The sequence below is a fragment of the Candoia aspera genome, chromosome 15 (assembly GCF_035149785.1).
Source record: "Candoia aspera isolate rCanAsp1 chromosome 15, rCanAsp1.hap2, whole genome shotgun sequence".
NCBI classification, from domain to species: Eukaryota; Metazoa; Chordata; class Lepidosauria; order Squamata; family Boidae; genus Candoia; species Candoia aspera.
The window spans coordinates 9,225,467-9,243,725 of record NC_086167.1 but is presented as its reverse complement, the minus strand read 5'-3'; the positions used below and the strand labels follow the sequence as shown (position 1 = coordinate 9,243,725).

Here is an 18,259-nt window from a genome sequence, read left to right as displayed (position 1 = left end):
AAAAGAGAAAATGGTTTCCTTGGACCAAGATGGACAGGGAGGATGGTATCTCTGGTTGCAATGCAAGCTGCCCAGGACAGCCAGCTACTGCCTTGCCAGATGTAATTATGATGGGATGGAAGGGGAAATCCATGAGCAGGGATTCTCTCTTTCTTGCAGGTCCTCCAAGCAGATGCAGATTTTTTGGAAGAGGAAGGAGAAATTGTTCTGTAATATAGTGAAGGCTTGGAAGCTGGAGGAGGTGGTGAGGGAAGCACCATTTCAGAGTCATTACTATTTTATGGCACTAGGTGCCTTCATGAGGACTGTTCATATGTGATTGTGGGCCTGTCACAATCACAAGATTCCCAAGGTCCATCCTAGGTTATGCACTCTTCTCCATGGCAATTCTCTGGCCACTTCCGGGGGCCACCAGCTATATCATCCTACCTTGGCTCCTTGGTCATTTGCTACCCACACTACCCTCTCTTTGCAGCACTTACATTAAGACATTCTGACTTATTCATGAAGACAAACCATTCTTTAACACCATGTGAAAGCCAACCATTGTCCATTCCCATCCTTGGATTTCAGAAAGGACACCTTCTCAAGGTATGCATGTGAAAAAGGGCTTTATTCAAAAATAGAAAGTTGAACATTTTACGCACGCAAACAGCCTTTGCTTTTTTTCCCCCATCAGCCACGATTATGTAAGTTTTTGATGATTTCAAACTTTTTAATATATTGGAAAAGGTTACTTTTGAACATTAGGATTGCTCGCCAGATTCAAGGCAAATAATCTTAAGCGTCTTGAACTACCAAATATGAACAGGAGAAACAATCCAGTAAATTACAGCAGTGGGCTTGAAGAGTTTGATCAAATGTCTGTGTGAAAGAGACATCCAGGGAAAATCATTCCATTTCAAGGTTTCTTGTATTCAATCCTTTCTACTTTCACATCATCCCCAATGAGTTGGTACACATAAGTAACAACTATGGAACATTGGATATCCATCAGAACAAACGAAGGAATTATATCCCTGGAAAGAGAAAAAAAACAATTTGTAGTTGAAATAGGAAGCAGTTTCCCCCAGATTTGCAATGTTAGTCCATTCAGGGGGGAAAAAAGCCTTAATAAAACAAGGTTTAGACTTCTATCACACTCATGATGCTAAACTATGAAATGCTATACTGGTTCTAGGTTAATAAGGCCAAAAAATTTGCATTTGCCCAGTATTAATTGAAATACTCTATGATATGTAATTTAAAGAATAGGTATGTAGGGTTTGGGTTTTTTTTTTAAAAAAAATTCCAATTGCAATCCCCTGGATTAAAAATGGGAGAAAAGTTGGCAGAGAAGAATATTAGATTTAGTGATGAACATTTTTTCCTTCACATAGATGATCCCAATGGGTATATATCCATGAACAAAAAGATGGCATAATTAAGTCATCCTCTGGTCCAAAGAACAGTTTCCCACTTTTATTGTTACAAGTTCCCATTGTATTTATTCAGAGGAAGGGAAATTTCCACATGTTCTTCCCTTGTTCCATTTCAGAAAAATATATTTTGCTTGGCCGGGCTCTTCTCCAGGTCCTTTTCTTTGAAGGCCATGCCTGAGCATCCACCCACAACAAGCAATGAAAAGATATGCTCTCCAGAAATAAACCCCTTGAAATCTTTTGCTCCCACCTTTCCAGAGCATTGTAGGCCCCTGTGGCTGAACCAGGATTGATATAGAATTTCTTCTCATGTTCCACTGCCTCAAACCTGTGAGTGTGACCAGATATTAAGATGTCTACATCCAGCTGTCTTTGCAGGATGGCCAAGCTGGCCAGATCTCCCCAGGGTATAACCTGATGGCCATGGATCAGACCAATTTTGAACTGTCCAACGGTGACAATTTTCTGCTGTGGATAACTCATGCCCTGGCAAAGAACAATGTCAGTTATTAGCTCAAATATCACTCAGATTCTTGAGACAAGCACAGTGTTTATATTGAAATGCAGGTTGACCAGTTTCATCTAAGCATTCATTTTGAAGTCAACCAGTGTGGCTTGTAAACCAAAGCTTATGTTTTAGCTGACTGGGTGGATGCCTCCATTGCCATCATTTTCAGTGTATTATATGAAAGCATGGACCATAAGGAAGGCTGAGAGAAGGAAGACAGATGCTTTGGAACTGTGGTGTTGGGGGAAAAATCTGAGAGTGCCTTGGACTGCAAGAAGATCAAACCAGTCCATCCTCCAGGAAATAAAGCCAGACTGCTCACTGGAGGGAATGATATTGAAGGCAAAACTGAAATACTTTGGCCATATAATGAGAAGACAGGACACCCTGGAGAAGATGCTGATGCTAGGGAGAGTGGAGGGCAAAAGGAAGAGGGGCCGACCAAGGGCAAGGTGGATGGATGATATTCTAGAGGTGATGGACTCGTCCCTGGGGGAGCTGGGGGTGTTGACGACCGACAGGAAGCTCTGGCGTGGGCTGGTCCATGAAGTCACAAAGAGTCGGAAGTGACTAAATGAATAAATATATGAAGGCAACCATTGTGACTCAAACCATCATTTACAGCTTAACAAACCCAGTTATTATGGATGCTTCAAAATATAGTAGAAAAAGCAAAGCTTGCTTTCACACCGTGTAGATTCATCCACTGTGGCTCACCACTTTCCATTGTAGATGAACCAGGAAATGAAGCCTTGCTCAATAAAGCACAGGTAGAACAAACCATACCTTAGATCAGGAATATGGTATTTGGGAGTTAGAGGTGCACAGACCTCTCAAAACTTGCAGGCAGCAGCCAAACTCTTTTCAAGGTTCCCATGGAATTCTAATTTTAAGGTGACAATGGAAAGTTCTAATTGCTGATAAAGGTTTCCATTAATTGTAATTTACAGTTAATGAAATCAAGTGTATTTGTCAGCCTGGGCCCACTTCCTCTTGGGATAGCAGCTCTTAGCTCAATGCTCCAAGGCTAAAGTGGCTTTAAGTTTGAGGAAGATTAAGCATTCCTAACACAGCAGTATCAGTGGAACTTCCAATGCTCAGAAGGAAGAGGTGGTCCTTAATCGGCCCAAACCAGTCAGCCACCTTCTCCAAGCTCCTACCTCATCAAAGTCCCCTCTAACAACGTGGACATCCCCGGCCAGCGTCCTCAAATAATCATAGCTCTCCTTGGTGCAAAGATTCCCAGTGCAGAGAATATGTTGGATCTTGCCTGGCACTAGCAACTTTTTGAACTTGGCTGGAAGGCTGCTGCATCGGTGTGGGATGTGAAGGTCTCCTAACACCAGCACCAGCTGAAGGAGAAAAAAAATCACAGTGGAGGGTCAAGTGCAACATCCAGCAGTCATCATTTCAGTTTCCCCCAAACTTAATGCACCTCCAGCTTCATTTTATGTTGTTAAGGACAACAGAAACTGAGAACATTATAAAGAGGTTAGGGATGTTATAACAACACTGAAATATTGTTGCCTGGAAGAGAAGGGAGGTTCAACATTGGTTAAAAATAGATAACCCATTGAACTGTGGAGTCCTTGGTGTTCTCTGAGTTTGGTTGTTTGCTTGCAGACGTTTCATAACCCAGTTAGGTAACATCATCAGTGCTGGGTAATGGACCGTCTGCAAGCAAACAACCAAGCTCAGAGAGCACCAAGGACCCCACAAATGCTTCTTCTAAGCTTTTTAAAAGAACCATGGGATCACATTTTTTTAAACATTAACAGGACTGATTAATTTACCAGGATCATGTTTTGTCACCGTTAAAAAGCTATGCTTATTGTTTTTATTGTTAAAGATTGCACTCCTGGGTTTGGAAATTAACTGAGGGGAAGGTAGTGGAGATAAGGAAAACTTGCTCCTAATTATCCAAGCTGCTGATTCATTCCTGTAAAGCTGCCGAAAGACTTGGAAAACCCCGAGACGCAGAAGCAAAATTGACTTTTTTGCTTTATGTGAAATAATGAACTGCCAAAGATGAGAATTGCAGAAGGAGAGGAGGGCATAATACTAGAATCAATACTGTTTAAATATTATCTTTAAGACACTTCAAGAGACAAGTCTCAAGTATTCTCTGCACACAAATACCACTTTTAATGAAAAGACTAATTTTCAGCATCTGCTTTGAAATCACTGGATTTTTTTTTTCTGTTACAAATCCAGATTCAGCATTGGACTAATAGATTGTTCTAATGCATGATTGCTCTGGCAAGCCTTATCTTCTTCGTCACCCACTTCTGAAACATATGATTTAAGAAGAAGAGAAGCCACTGAAATCTTGAGAGCCCATCAAAAGACCACAAAAGGAACAGATACAACCTTAGCTCCATTTACTTCCTCAGCATCTGCCACACCAGAAGATCCTACACATTTCTGATTTGGAAACCTTGCTCTATGATCTGCACATTTGCGCACCCCAGTGCTTGTTCAGAAAACCCAGCCCCAAACACACAAACCATTATAACTCAAGTGCACCTAAGCTTACACAGAGGGCACATCTTCAGCTGCAAGTATAGCCCTCCAACAGATTTGGAAACAAAATTTCAAGACCCGAGTACAATATTCACAACATTCCCTTCTCCAGTAAAAAAACCCTGTGTCTGAGGCATGATAGGTAGAAAGACAGCTGATTCCTCAGTACATACCTGCTCTGTATTTCATCGCATATGTTCAGAAACCCCATGTTTAAAAGGATGAACTCCAACCCACATGCCCATGGAGGGTCTCCAAGGCAGAGCACCACCACTCAACCTAAGCTCCGATTCAGAACTCTACCTAGAATCACGACTCAAGCAGACTTGGTTCCAGAGGGCAAATGGGTCACTAAATTAATCAGTGCAATGCAAAACACACCTTGAACACCCTTGTCCTTTACTCACCATCCTGCCAAACGTCTGACTCCACTCTGGTTTGGCAAGTTGTAAAGCAAACACACTAAATTAGAAATACAAGCCACCAAAGGTCAGCTGTTACACATTGGCTAAGCTACCCAGACACAAGCAATCCAGGAACAAAACCACTCCTCCTTACAGGTTTTTTTATATGTATACTTAATTTGGAGACCCCAATCCTGAAAGGTCTTACTGCACAGGCTTTCTTTTAAAGAAACACTCTGGTTTGAGTTCCAGAATCCACTGTAAATTCTATCACATGATAGATGAGGAAACTTTGGCTCTCCAGATATTGTTAAACTATATTTTATTTATGAGATTTATATCCCATCTTTCATTCAGGAGCTCAGGGTGGTATAGATGGTGCTAAAGAATCTTACCATCATGAAGCATTAAAAAAATGATTAAGGTTAGGGTTTGATCACACAGTTATGGCCCCCATCTTGAACCTATTTGCCACACACACACACTCACCCATGGATATGCCCAGTGGGATGTGACCTCATCACTTTGCTATCTTCTTCTTCTTCTCCTCTTCCTCCTCCTCCTTGCTTGTGTATATGGCTAGCTATGTGCATTGTGGCCACCATTTTGTGATAGAGCTTGCAAAAAGCTCTCAGAAGCTCCAAATGGGCCCAATGGCTGAAAAACATGGATTACTTCTGATGTAAAAAAATAAATAAATCAGGAGTTGGGTAGCACCTTTCCAGCTAACACGTTTTATTGGAAGGCAAAAGCTTTTAGGAACTGCAGCTCACTCCATCAAGATGAATCTGTGCTTATGCCTTTTAATAAAATGTGTGATGAAAAAGGTTCTACCTCTGATTTTTGCCACCATGGACTAACCCAGCTCTCCTCCTGTGATGTCTGTAGAAAGCGCTCATGTTCTGCCATACAGCAATATGAAAAATGAGTGTTCTTTTCCTTGGAATCTGTGAAAGGCTGCATGTGCAACAGACTAAGCTGATGTTAAAACTGGTCACATTTGTGTGTGCGTGTGCACATGTGTGGGGGGTTGACTTTTCTTTCTGCTCAGTTGACAGCTCAGGGAGTGAATGAAAGTGGGCCTTTCTTGTACTGTGTCCTGTTGAAAATACTGGATTTCTTTTTAAGTTGATGGGAACTATTACCACAACATTATGAGGCAAGTGTGGGGGCTGCAAATCTGTGGGGGCTGCAAACTCTCCACAAATTGCTTCTCTGGGAAATCCTCCACGCCAAGGCATGATGTGCTTTTAAGGAGGGAAATTGACCTATTATAAATCTTCCCCAGGCCCCTCAATATCTCAGTGTTAACAGATTGCACAGATTTAAGCACACTGAATAAGCCAAAGACCAATGAGATAACATTCTTTCCTTCACTGCTTATGGGGCTAATTCAAGGACAAGTCAGAAGTTTTGCCTCCCTCTTATGGCCAAGAATGCAGGAATCCTGTAAATCAATGACTTATTTCCTAGTGTGTCTGTCTAATCTGCAAAGGAGAAGTTTTTGTTTCACTTCCCCTTGAGATTGTGTCACTGTGGCCAGCCAGCTGCTGTTGTAAGATAAACAATAATAATCAGCCGAATCTTCTGCTTGGATGTTGTTGATGGTCAAGGTGGCAGAAGACCATCCGTAAAACCTGAGAATCGCTCTGGAATTCCAGTGGGTCTCTTGTTGTGCTGATAGATCAACAACTTGGGCAAACTGTTGGATTTCTGTTGGTACCAGAAGACATGGTACTTGTTGATGCTTCCACTGTTCCTTGTGCAGGAGATCACAGCTCTTCCTCCAGGGGCTACTGCCAGGGAAGCTGGCTGAGTCAGTACAAACTGGCCCCAGACTCCTGAAAAAAAAAAAAATAAAGGACAGAGGGGAACTAAGACCAGTGAGACTTTTGATCCTTCAAAGCTGAATCTCCCCCATACTGCAGAGGATCCATTTTTTAGGAAGGCCCAAAATGCAAAGAAGGTGGAGGAGGAGGAGGAGGAGGAGATGAGGAGGAAGAGGAAGAAGTTGTTCTTTTTTTACCTGTACAGCAAGAGAAAAGAAAGAAAAAGACAGAAGTTTGTGCCATGGTAGGGAAAAAAATTGTATGTCTTGCAACAAAGCTCTCCCCTTCCTTGCATCTCTTCTTAAAACCCTGAATGAGAGAGAATATAAATATATGCAAATGATATTCCTTTTTTTTTTCTTATGATTGTTGCATGATGGTTCACGTCTCCTTAGTTTATAAACAGAATAGCATTGCTAAAGAAGTGTGAGGCCTTGTAGGAAAAGCCCTACAGCTTCATTCTTGAGTGAAATGCCAAGAAGTCCCACTCCATGAAGGGAGGGTAGGGCCCAGATAAAAGCTACATTTGATTTGATTCCATTTAGCTTTCATGATCATTAAACCTGGTCAATAGGTTAGCTGATGCCCAATCACATACTGAATAATTTCCTCCTTGTGGCTGTTAGGTTTCATCAAGATGTAGCTGACTCTTGGTGACTGTATGGGTCAAAGCTCTCTATGCTGGGTCTACCTTATAGAGAACTACACAATTTTTACAGGTGCCTGCTTGTACCTTCCAGGATAAGTCTATCCACTTTCTGCACTGCCAGCCTCTTCTTCTCGTTCTATCCACTTTGTGTCAATTTAAAAAAAAACTACAATTTGCTAACAACTAGGAGTGTTAGGATTGGGCGAAATCCAACTGGAAATGCCAATGGAGTTCAGATTTACAATCTGACTAGATTCAGACTTCTAATGAACAGCAGTTATGTGCTGCCTGACTCAGTTTAGAAGCATCTGCTTGGAAATAACAATTAAAACTGCACTCCATCATCTACTATATACAGAGAATGTTCATGCCTTATTTCCTCACTCTCTTATTCCTCAACTATGGAGGGCCTTGTTTGACGTCTGTAACCTGCAAGTGTTCTTCTGATTTTTCCCCCCCCTGGGGATGCATGAAGCCACTTGATTCTAAATATATGGTTTAACACTTCAGTGGCATTCACTGATCTATTCCTCTCATGGGGCTTTTGTTATTAAGTCCCACGTCTATTTGCCTTTTCCTGTGATAGATAACTGTGCAACAGACACACACTGCAGCACCTGAATGGTCCTCAACCACCCAGAACAAATGCAAACTGAAAGCTCCTATCTGCAGAAGGTTTTTGTCTCACTTCCCTCTGCAGGTGGCATCACCGTGGAACATCCAGCTACTGTCATAAGACTGACAATAATATTTTGCCTCATCTTCTGGTTGAATGCCAGCTATGGTTAAGGTAGCTGAATTGCTGTCCGTAGTCCCAGAGAATCGGTCTGGAATGCCAGCAGGCCGGTAGACATGCTGATAGATCATTAGTTTGGGTTGTTCATTAGATTTCTGTTGATACCAGGACACGTAGTAGCCAGACATAGCTCCGCTGCTCCTCCTACAGGAGATCTGGACCTTTCCTTCAACAGGTGCTGACACGGAAGCTGGCTGAGTCAATACAAACTGGGCCGGAGCCTCTGAAGGAAAACAAAGACAAAGGGAAGTGATGGCCTGGTGAGACTTGTGTTCCATCAAAGCCAACTGAAAAGAGGAGGAAACCCACCAACATTGTAGGAGGATGCATCTGTTCTTGGGTATTCCCCCAAGAGAGCAAAAGGTGTAAATCCAAGGGTTTACACTTGGAAAAATGTTCTTTACCTGTGCAATAAGAGAAAATGAGGAAGAGGATAACCGCTTGTGCCATGTTAAGGTTCAGGGTACAAGGGATGGCCATGACTGGGTTTCCTGTGTGCAAAGTGTGTTGCAGATACTACTTTCCTTTAAGGCCCAGAGTGATGGGAAATTTAAATGCATGCAAAGGCACTTCCTCTTTGTTGGTGGCTGTCATCATCATTCATGTCCACCATAAAGTTATAGGGAGGGAAAAACACTTTGTCACTGCACAATTTCAAGGTCCTGGGTTGGCTAGTGTAGAGGCCACTCAAGGGCCATCTAGTTGGTTGTGACTTGATTACCATTTATCTGTATCAGGACTTCTCCAGGAACAACTGTTAAGTCAGACCAAGGATGGAGAAGCAATGGTGTCCCAGTTGTTGCTGCACAAGGATTCCTAGAAGATCCAGCTGGCATAGCCATCTTTTACCCATGATGAGAAAGCATTATAAAAGGATGGATGACTCTAGAGTATTTTCTTATTTTGTTTATTAATCAGTCCCCACCATTCCTTTCTTCTCTAGTCTTTCCATCAACCTTTCTCCCCACCAGCAAAGAACACTTACAGATCATGGCTGCAAACTGTTTCTACTTCTTCTTCTCCTTAATGTACCAACTGGAAACATTACTACTAAAGCATCACAATTGTCAAGTAATACTCAAATGAGTATTTTGAGTGTAACTTGAATATAACTTGAGTATCTTGCCAAAGCTGAGCTAGACAACTCTTCAGACATAGAATGAATTTGCAGGATGGAGGTAGGAATATGAAAAAGCAGAGCAGACAAATATCTTATGGATGGCACCCGTTCAAGTACTTGAGACATCTTCCCCAGCTTTTCTTCTCAAGATTAAACAAACCCTTTTCCCTTAATCTCTCCTTGTAAGACGGTTTCATCATCATTATCCTTCTCTTCCAGTTTCTCCAAATCTTCCTTAAAATATGGTGCCTCTGACTGGGTCCAATACTCAAGGTCAGGTTTGGCCAAAGCAGAATAGAGTAGAAGTATTAATTTTTATGATTTTGGGGAAAAATGTTTGTGCAATTACAATAACATTCTTTCCAATCTTTATATCAAAGTCATTAATGCAACACAGTTAAAGCTTAAATAAACTGGGAATGATCATATTAAAAGTTTTAACTAATTGGATATAAAGTTAATGTCACTTAAACTCTCTAGGAGGAGCTCCTCTTGATGTCTTCAGCTGAAGAATGAAAGCCAAGAAGATTGCAGACTGACAAAAAATAGACTGGGAAGCGGTCTGCTGCTGACGTCATATGTGAAAAGTTGGGGTGCTTTCCCTGGTTTAAGCTGGATCCACCAAAGACAATTGTTGTCACCATCATTCCATTGCACTTGCAAATATGGTGACTCTCCCACCAAGAGACACAAAATCCTGGTCTTTCAGGGTCTGCAGCTTTTAGAAGCTGAGACCCAAGAAGAAACAGAACAAGTTCATTGAACAGAAAAAAATAAAGCAGGGAGGAAGGAAGTGCATTGAGACTTGCAAGGTTCTTTATTTGTAAAGAACTTACCATAAAAGTAATCCTGACCTATATGACATTGGATTGCTAGTCTGATCTACCTTGAAGGGCTGACGTGGCTGGACTATGTGGATTTCCTCTTTCATGGAGTGCAATCCATTTCCTATGGATCTGAAGAACCCCTTACTTTGTCTGGATTCAATTTCTGATTGCTCTCTCTCATCCAGCCTATGAACAAGCTCAGACAAACTTCAAGGGTCAGGATTGTTCCTGGGAACTGGACGGTAATGAGTAGAAGAGATGGAGGTCATTAGAAGTCCTCCAGCAGTTTCATCTGGATATTGAACAGCATGAGGAACAAGCTACCAAACATGCCTTAGTTATCAACTTATAATCTCATAGCACCATCATCTGGACAATACCGAGAAGGAGAGATCAGAAACACTGTAAATTACTGGTGGCTGGTGTAAATTACTCAGAAGGCCCTTAAGACCTGGCTGTTCTCCCAGGAATGGGAGTTAGGAGGTTAGGTGAGCCTGTGAGTTATTGCGATTAGTGTTGATAGTTTTGGCTGCCAAGTTTCATTTTTATTCTGCATTGTTATCTTATGATTATATTGATGTTTTTCTCTCTGTGCCCTGACCAGAGGAAACAGAGGAACATTTGTATGAGATGAGGGGGAAGCATAAAAATAGAATATATAAGCAAAGAAATGGAATCAGTGACTTCAAGGTCATGTTGCTGTCAATGTTCAGAGGTTCTACCTGCACCACAGTTGATTTGCTGTATTTTAAAAATATATGGCTGCTGTCTTCAGGCTACTATGTGAAGCATTCAGAGCAGAAACTGTGTGATATGTGATGTAGAAATTAGTGAACTGATTCTTCCTTCCACCCACCAAAAGGAAGGTGGGTGTTCCAGCTCAGAAGGGTTGATGTTACAAAACCAAAAGCTGCCCATTATCATTGCAATAAGCAGAGAAGGTCAGAAGGAGAAATGCCCAGGCCATAATTAGAACATGGGACAAAGATCAACAATGGCTCTTGTCTCCAAGTAGACCAATCTGTGAAGTGCTCTGGGTGAATCTGTATGTTAAATGAGATGTAGCCATCACTCAGCTGTTCCCTTTCCTTCCACCCACCATGAAGGCCCTCTTCCAGTTGCAGCATCCTTCTGAAACTCAGGTACCGTCACATCCCTGGGAGTCTAAAGGGGTGTGACAGCAGCAAGGAAGCACCTTGCGGTCTGAGGAGGCTAGGAGGAGCCAAGAACAACATTTCACATGTTTGCAAGTCATGCATATCGGAGGTCGCCTGCCGCAAGGTTTTTGTTCAGCTCTTCAGTGGGAGTGTGACATTGTGTACTTGCCACTGCCTGCATAGTTCAAGCAACAATAATCAGCTTCATCCTCTGCTTGAAGACCAGAGATGGTTAACGTGGCAGTTTTGGCAGAGTTTTCAAGAGAACCGGAGAATCGTTCTGGGATTCCAGAGGGTCTGCTGTCACTATAATATATAATGAGTTTGGGGGCACTGCCAGGCTTCTGTTGGTACCAGGATAAATCTGTTTTTCCAATGGTTCCACTGCTTTTAGTACAAGTGATTCAGATTGTTCCTCCAAGAAATGCAGACGCAGAAGCTGGTTGAGTCATGACAAACTGGGAAAAAGTCCCTGAAAGAAAGCAAAGATGGCAGGAAGGACTCAATCAGTGCAATGTTAGTTTAAACAAAGGAGAACTGTGTGCTGGAAACAGAAATCTGAAAGTCAAGGAAGTAGAGGAAAATTCATGTTTCTGAATTATTAGTTGATGGAGGGAGGCAATAAGTTACAGCCATTTATAGTGGAACTCCAAAGCCATCTATTACCCATGAAGTAAGAGGAGAGGATGAGTAGGACAGGCACCCAAGCCATGCTTGCAAATGGGGTGAAGAAGCAATTGTCTGCAGATCCAGCTGTCCCTTCTGCTCTTAAGCCTTTGCCAGTGGTGAATTCAAATTCATGCAAATGTTCTGCCTGCTCATTGCTTCTTGCCCAGATATGAGAGCCTGCTTCAGATGAAGGGAAAGACCATCCTTTGAAGATTCCTTCTGTTCAATCAATAGGATTTGCTTCTGCAGCTTTTGGGGACACCTCCCCTCTTTGACTGAGCAAGGACATTTGGGAAGGACTTTGGCTCACCTGCAGAGGGCCAAGCTTACATGGAAAATGTCCAACTCTGTGTCCTTCTGTTCCCCAGCTGGGCTAAGACAGATCCCTCTCTGCTGCTTAGAAAATCTATTATGTTAGGAATAGATGGACACATTTTCGGTGGTGGGAGTAAATAAGTGCTTGGTGGGGTGAGGAGGCTAAGTGCTGCAAATGGCAGCTTGATGGAAAAAGACATTGACCACATGATGCAAAGTTTAACACCTGGATTTTCTGATGCCTTTTTATCATTACTTGGCATTCAGTGAGATTGGAACTGTGTTTTAGAAATGGTATTAAACATATGTTAGTTGTTATACTGATATCTTCATTAAACACACTATGGCCAGCAGAGGTGGGGTGGTGTCCACACATTGTCCAAAAATCACTGTAAGACCACAGGGGCTAGTAAGACTGGATCTCCCCTCATAGTGATCCCAGGAAGAAGCTGGATCCATGACACTCCTAGAGAGTTTTTCCAAAATCAGAAAGAGTCTGGTAGCATATTTTCCAACTAAGACATTTTACTAAACACCATAAGCTTGTGTGAACTGCAGCTCACTTCATTAGATCCACAGAGTGGTTTGACTGATAAAGGATTTAAGTTAGGATGAAGTGCAGAGGTAGAATAGAGGGGGCAAAGGGCTGTTCATAAGTGATAGAGCAATGATCTGGCTCTGGTATCTCTCGCTTTCAAATTCAGCACTAGAAATATATAAAATAAATAGTCTATGTGACTGGAAATAAGATCAGAATAATGCTTCCTTGCCCATTTCATGGACATTTTTGATTCACACAATTACCTTCAGGTTAAACAGGACCCACAGATTCTGGCAAAACACCATTGCCAATAAGACACAAAGGAGTAATAAACACTGGAATGTTAAAACTCTTCTTTCTTTTCAAAAACTTGGAAAAGAGATAGTTATTCCTTTTCTTAGTGATTTTATGAATGCTATGACTTCTTGGCACTTGAAAACATTCACTTCAGTTGCAACCGCTGTCCAGAAAGTCTTCACTCAAGATCTTCATTCAAGATCTCCTCTACTCTGTGACAGCCCAGACTAATAAAAGGGTTTTTGTCTCACTTCTCTATCTGAATCAATGACTGTGTACCCGCTCCCAGTCCAAACCCCACAGTAATAAGTAGCATCGTCTTCAGCCAAGACCCCTGTGATGGTCAGGGACATGGTGTTCCCTGAGGTGGAACCAGAGAAGCGGGCTGGGATGTTTGATGGCCTGTTGTTGCTAGTAGCGATTAAGAGCCTGAGAACCTGCCCGGGCTTTTGCTGGATCCATCGAAGGTAACTGTTGTCAGTGATGGTTCCACCACTATAGCTACAAGACATGGTGACTGTCCCACCTAGAGCTACAGACTCTGAATCCTTCAGGCTCTGCAGCTGCTGGATACTGGCCCCTGAAAGAGAATATGGAATTAAGAGAAGAAAGAGGATATGGAATTAGTGAAAATAATGTTACATTATGCTATAGAGCCAAATCATACCCAGCCTTTGCCTGCACTGCATGACAAGGATTTTCCTCTCATTCCCCTGAATCTCTTGCTCTCACCGAAGGAAGACAGGATGGTGAAGAGCAAAAGAATCCAAGCCATGGTGAAGATGAAGTCAGCTTCCTGAATGAAAGGATCACTAATTGGCTTCTACCAGGTCTCTCTTAAACCCCTAGAGGTGAGGAATACAATCAGCATGCAAATCAGGAGTTTGTTTAAACAATGCTGATCCTTGTCCTTACCAAACAGGAGGATTCTACAGTTAACTAAATGTGCAATCTGTACTTTGATGATCAACAGATGGCATTTGTGAGCTTAGAAACAAATAGGCAAGCTGGTCCAATAACTGTTTAGAGCAGGAACTGGAGAATCCTAGGATGAAATCCCAAGTCCACCATTAAGACCATTGGGTTGTCTTCACCCATGAATCTCATTCAGCCTACTTCACTGCATACAATGACTGTGAGAATAGAGGAGAACATCAATATGGCTCTGCAGGCAATAAAACAAACCAAAATTAGAAGCACCCTTTGAGCCTTGTTGTCCAATTCAGGACCAGAGAGAATTCCTAAATTGGACCATTACAATTCTTTCCCACAACATTCTGTTAAATTTTGCATTTTACCATGTTTTGCTACTTCATGCTCCTTAGGAAAAGAAACGTCTGGTAAAAGGCAGTCAGTGAACAAATGCCATGTTTGCTTCTGTGTCACTAAGAGCTGGAATGTCATTCAGTAGCAATGTCCCCTTCTCAGGCTGGTTGATTTTCTCCTGTGCTTCTCCCTTCTGAGCTGTGTTCTATGATATAAACAAGCCTTGCTATTAAACTTCAAACAGAGATTAGCCTTATTTAGCAGGGAAAATGTGTCATTGTCTCATGGTAACTGTCAGCCTGAATACCTAGCATCCTGAAACCAAAACTCTTCTGTGGGATGAAAGTGCCAGATTAAGTTTAGGAAATGTGGCAATCCTGACCTCTACTGGTTATACCATTATAGCTTCAAAGTAATTTTTGGTGCTGAGCATGACAGGGGTCAGGATTCTGTCAACATAAAGAGGCAGCATTGTGACCTTCATCAAAACTTCTTTCAATTCCTTGAGGTTTCTCCCTGTCTCCTCCATCTCACATGCCAAGGCCAGAAGAGTCTGCCAGCACAGAAATCCTTGAGGGTGTTAGCAAGGTCACACTGGCAAAGGCAAAAAGAAATCTTCTCAACCAAAGCTCACCAAAGGCTGAGATGGCTATGCCAAGGCATCTGAGCAGCTCCTTGGGGGCTGTGCCTGCCAAAGCCTGCACAGCAGAACAAAATGGACCTTCAGTATTAGATGGAGATGGCCCAACCACTTAGAGAAACCATTTTCAGGGAATACTTTGCTTGAACATTTGTTGAACAAAGTAACACTTGGAAGTTTTGCAGGCCCTAATATTTCCTTCTGGTCTGAACCATCTTCCCCAAGATGTTTAATGGAACAGCCAGATCATCTAAAATTCCATACACCAAATCTCCCCAAAAACAATTTATACGGAAAATTGGGGATGAGGGTTTTTTTCCATTTCTGAGTCTGCCCTTTCGGATGTTATTTAACAGGAAGAAGGAGGAATCCTAAAATGTAAGCATCAAATAAGAATAGGAAGTCTACATACATTTTCCTTGACTTCCAGATACTCCTCAAATTTGGGAGATGGTTAAAACAATGTGCTTGGTAAAGCATTGCATGGACAATGAAAACAAATTTATAGGGCTGGGAACAGTACAAATAAGAGGACAAACAAATATTAGCTGGTAATATACTAATATTGCTGTCATCGTCGTCATCGTCATCATCATCATGTCAGAATGCATGTGGATGTATTTGTGAGTGCACATTGGTTGAATCTACTAATATGAGTAGAAATCAAAGTAATTGTAAAATGCCTCCATGTATTCAGTGCTTGGTGAGTTCTCATCAACTTCATCTGCTGATGCATGACTTGGCATGACAAAAGCAAAAGGTTTTTGTATCAGTTCCCCATAAAAATGGATCATAGTGTGCCCAGTAAGTTTGTAGTCCCATGAGCTGCAATAATAATCAGCTTCATCTTCCACTTGAACTCCACTGATCACTAGATTCCAGACATTCTGGGAGGGATCAGCAGAAACACTGAATCTCTCTGGGACCCCAGTCCCCCTGCCTTGATCAGTGCTAGTGTAATAATGGTACAGAAACCGTGGGATGCCTCCTGGTTTCTGCTGGTACCACCGCGCTCTCTCACTGTTGATGGTGTAGCCACTGTTCATTGTGCAAGGGATCCTCAGTGTTGATCCTGGAGATGCAGACATGGAGGACGGTTGAGTTAATACCATCTGGGACTCCAAACCTGCAACCCCAAAAATAGAGAACTCTGTTAGTGTGTCCTCCTGGATGGATCTTGTTGGAAGAGACGAGAATCTTCTGCCTCCCTTGAAACCTCCCACCCAATAACAGACTGACCTGGGAAGAACCATCCCAGGCCCACAAGAGCAGAGAACCAGAACATCCTCCACATTTTCATCCTTTCCAGTTCTCATGCCTTTCTTTCTCTTGGCTCTTCTTTATATCTAACCCATGAAAATTCTCCCAGTTTATGCAAATTATCCATCCATTCTCCATCCTCTTTGCAAATAGTGCAGCTCCACTGGCTGTCCAACTAACCACACAATATTAAAGCACAGGATGACACCGGGTTAAGCCGTTCACTCAAAATGACACAACACAACAAGAAAAGGACCCAACCATGTAATTTCTTGAGAAGTGGATCTCTTAGTTAAGTCCAATTTCCTGCCATTTTCCATTTTTTCACATTTAAAATTCAGTCCCCTGCATTACCATATTGACTGATTTCACTGATTCATTGATCAGATTTTCCATCTCACCTACGTAACTTTGGGCAGCTCACATTTACAAACCTTTTAAAATATCTGCATCGAAGTCTGAATGCAGTCTCATTTTTGAACATGTTTGTTCTACAGGCATATCTCAAAAGACGATTTTCTCTACCATGCAAAGCACAGCCGAGTCTTTTGATGCCTTAAAATATTTATTCTATCTGATAAGACTATTTGGATATTGGAGGACATTATATGGGGTACTTCCAGAAAAGTGGCTGCCACAGAGGGCATGACCAATCCTAAAAAACCTCTTTTTACAAAGTAGAACTGTTGAAAATGTTCCAAAGACTCCTTGTTTCTTCTCCCCAGTCCCCTGCCTCACTTTAGCTTCTTGTTCTCTTTCTTCTGGTAACTTGAAAGCAGTAGGATGTAGCCACCAACCACCCTTCCTTTTCTAAGAACATTTCTGGAGCCCAAATGAAGTCAGGAACATCTTTAATGCTTCAATTTGTGCAGACCTGGCATTAGATGTTCTCAAGCTAACAGAAACAATAGAATCAGGACCGAGAGAGCCTGGTGGGCACTTCAAGAAATGTTGCTGGGCACATGGACATCCCACTGCTTTAGAACTCGAATCCAAGTACGATGTGATAGGTTTTCATGGGGTACTTCATGGATTTCATTTAATGCACAGAGCAAAGAAACATGCTGTGTCAATACGCAAGCAATAAAATGCAGGGTCAGGAAATGACCTGTTAAAGGTACGGATGGTGACAACAGCTCCAAGATGGCAGCTATTCAGTAGATAGTTGTTAGGTGTAGTTTTTATTGATTAATTTATTCATTAAATCAATGGATCTCCTCTTGCTGTTGGCCCAGTTGCTCTTAAATCCCCAGAGGTCAAAAAATCAGTTCCTTCATGCAAATCTCCTGCACCTTTAATTTGTCTCTCTGGCTGGTGGAACAACCGCAAGAGAGCCCCTCGCACCTGCTAGTCTGTTTGTGTCGCTGAAGGGTCTTGCACATTCTATCTTCTGCACTTGACAGGCTTCCAAGAGGTGGTGGTAGAAATGTTTGATATGAATAAGGGCAAATATAGTTGAGACTCAGAAACTATTTCCAACTCAGACCAACGTTTTTGGAATGTAGGAAAATTAGAGCTTCTGAAAATGGGCAGAATATATTTCCTTAATCTTCAGACAAACTGTTCTAGATGAACTCGTCAAGGAGAAGCTAGGGGTGAATCCTCAGAGTCCTCCATTTAGTTTGGAGTTGTTATATTGGTTCTGATCTGGATGGCCAAACGCAAGGAATTGTAGACTTGTTCAGAATGGCAGTGTCTGGGATAAGGTCTAGCAGGGTGATACACATCCATTCCAGACTTCGGCCTCTTCTCCTCCGTTTTCACCTATGAACCCCTGTCCTCCTATCTGAGGACTAGCATTGGCAGATTTCAGCCCGGAGAGTCCAACTTAAGTTTCAAACCTGCCATTCAAAGAAAGGAGAAAATTTCCCCTCTGATATTTCCACTGATTCTTTCTTTCTACACCTTCTCTTAATCTAGGCCATCTTCAGGGTAATTATTTATTTTCTCCTCCTCCCTAGGTTCACATGCCAGAACTGTATGCTTTGAGAATTAAGTACAAGAAACCCTTGAGTTTATTGTTATTGTTTAGTAAGA

At 42.1% G+C, this 18,259-nt stretch overlaps 1 protein-coding gene and 1 gene segment (V, D, J or C); both read right to left on the bottom strand.

Annotated features, from left to right (window-relative positions):
- Positions 1-819: 819 nt before the first annotated feature.
- Positions 820-8,610, bottom strand: LOC134505890 (vacuolar protein sorting-associated protein 29-like). The gene is made up of 6 exons (XM_063315823.1): positions 8,535-8,610; positions 8,236-8,353; positions 6,595-6,697; positions 3,090-3,281; positions 1,672-1,907; positions 820-1,019 (listed from the first exon to the last, which is right to left on the bottom strand). The coding sequence occupies exons 1-6, from the start codon at positions 8,608-8,610 to the stop codon at positions 902-904; spliced, it is 843 nt and encodes a 280-aa protein (XP_063171893.1). The 3' UTR covers positions 820-901.
- Positions 8,611-13,283: 4,673 nt separating this feature from the next.
- Positions 13,284-13,852, bottom strand: LOC134505889 (immunoglobulin lambda variable 8-61-like). The segment is given in 2 exon segments: positions 13,284-13,636; positions 13,789-13,852. Coding segments are annotated over 2 exon segments (396 nt in total).
- Positions 13,853-18,259: the final 4,407 nt, after the last annotated feature.

Excerpts from the sequence above, each read along its gene's own strand:
- LOC134505890 (XM_063315823.1), bottom strand. The coding sequence starts at position 8,610 with ATGGCCATCCCTTGTACCCTGAACCTTAACATGGCACAAGCGGTTATC. Across the intron at positions 8,354-8,534 it reads CATTTTCTCTTATTGCACAG|AGGCTCCGGCCCAGTTTGTA; the intron begins GTAAAGAACATT and ends GTTTTCCTTCAG. Across the intron at positions 3,282-6,594 it reads AACAGTGGAAGCATCAACAA|CTGGTGCTGGTGTTAGGAGA; the intron begins GTACCATGTCTT and ends TTTCTCCTTCAG.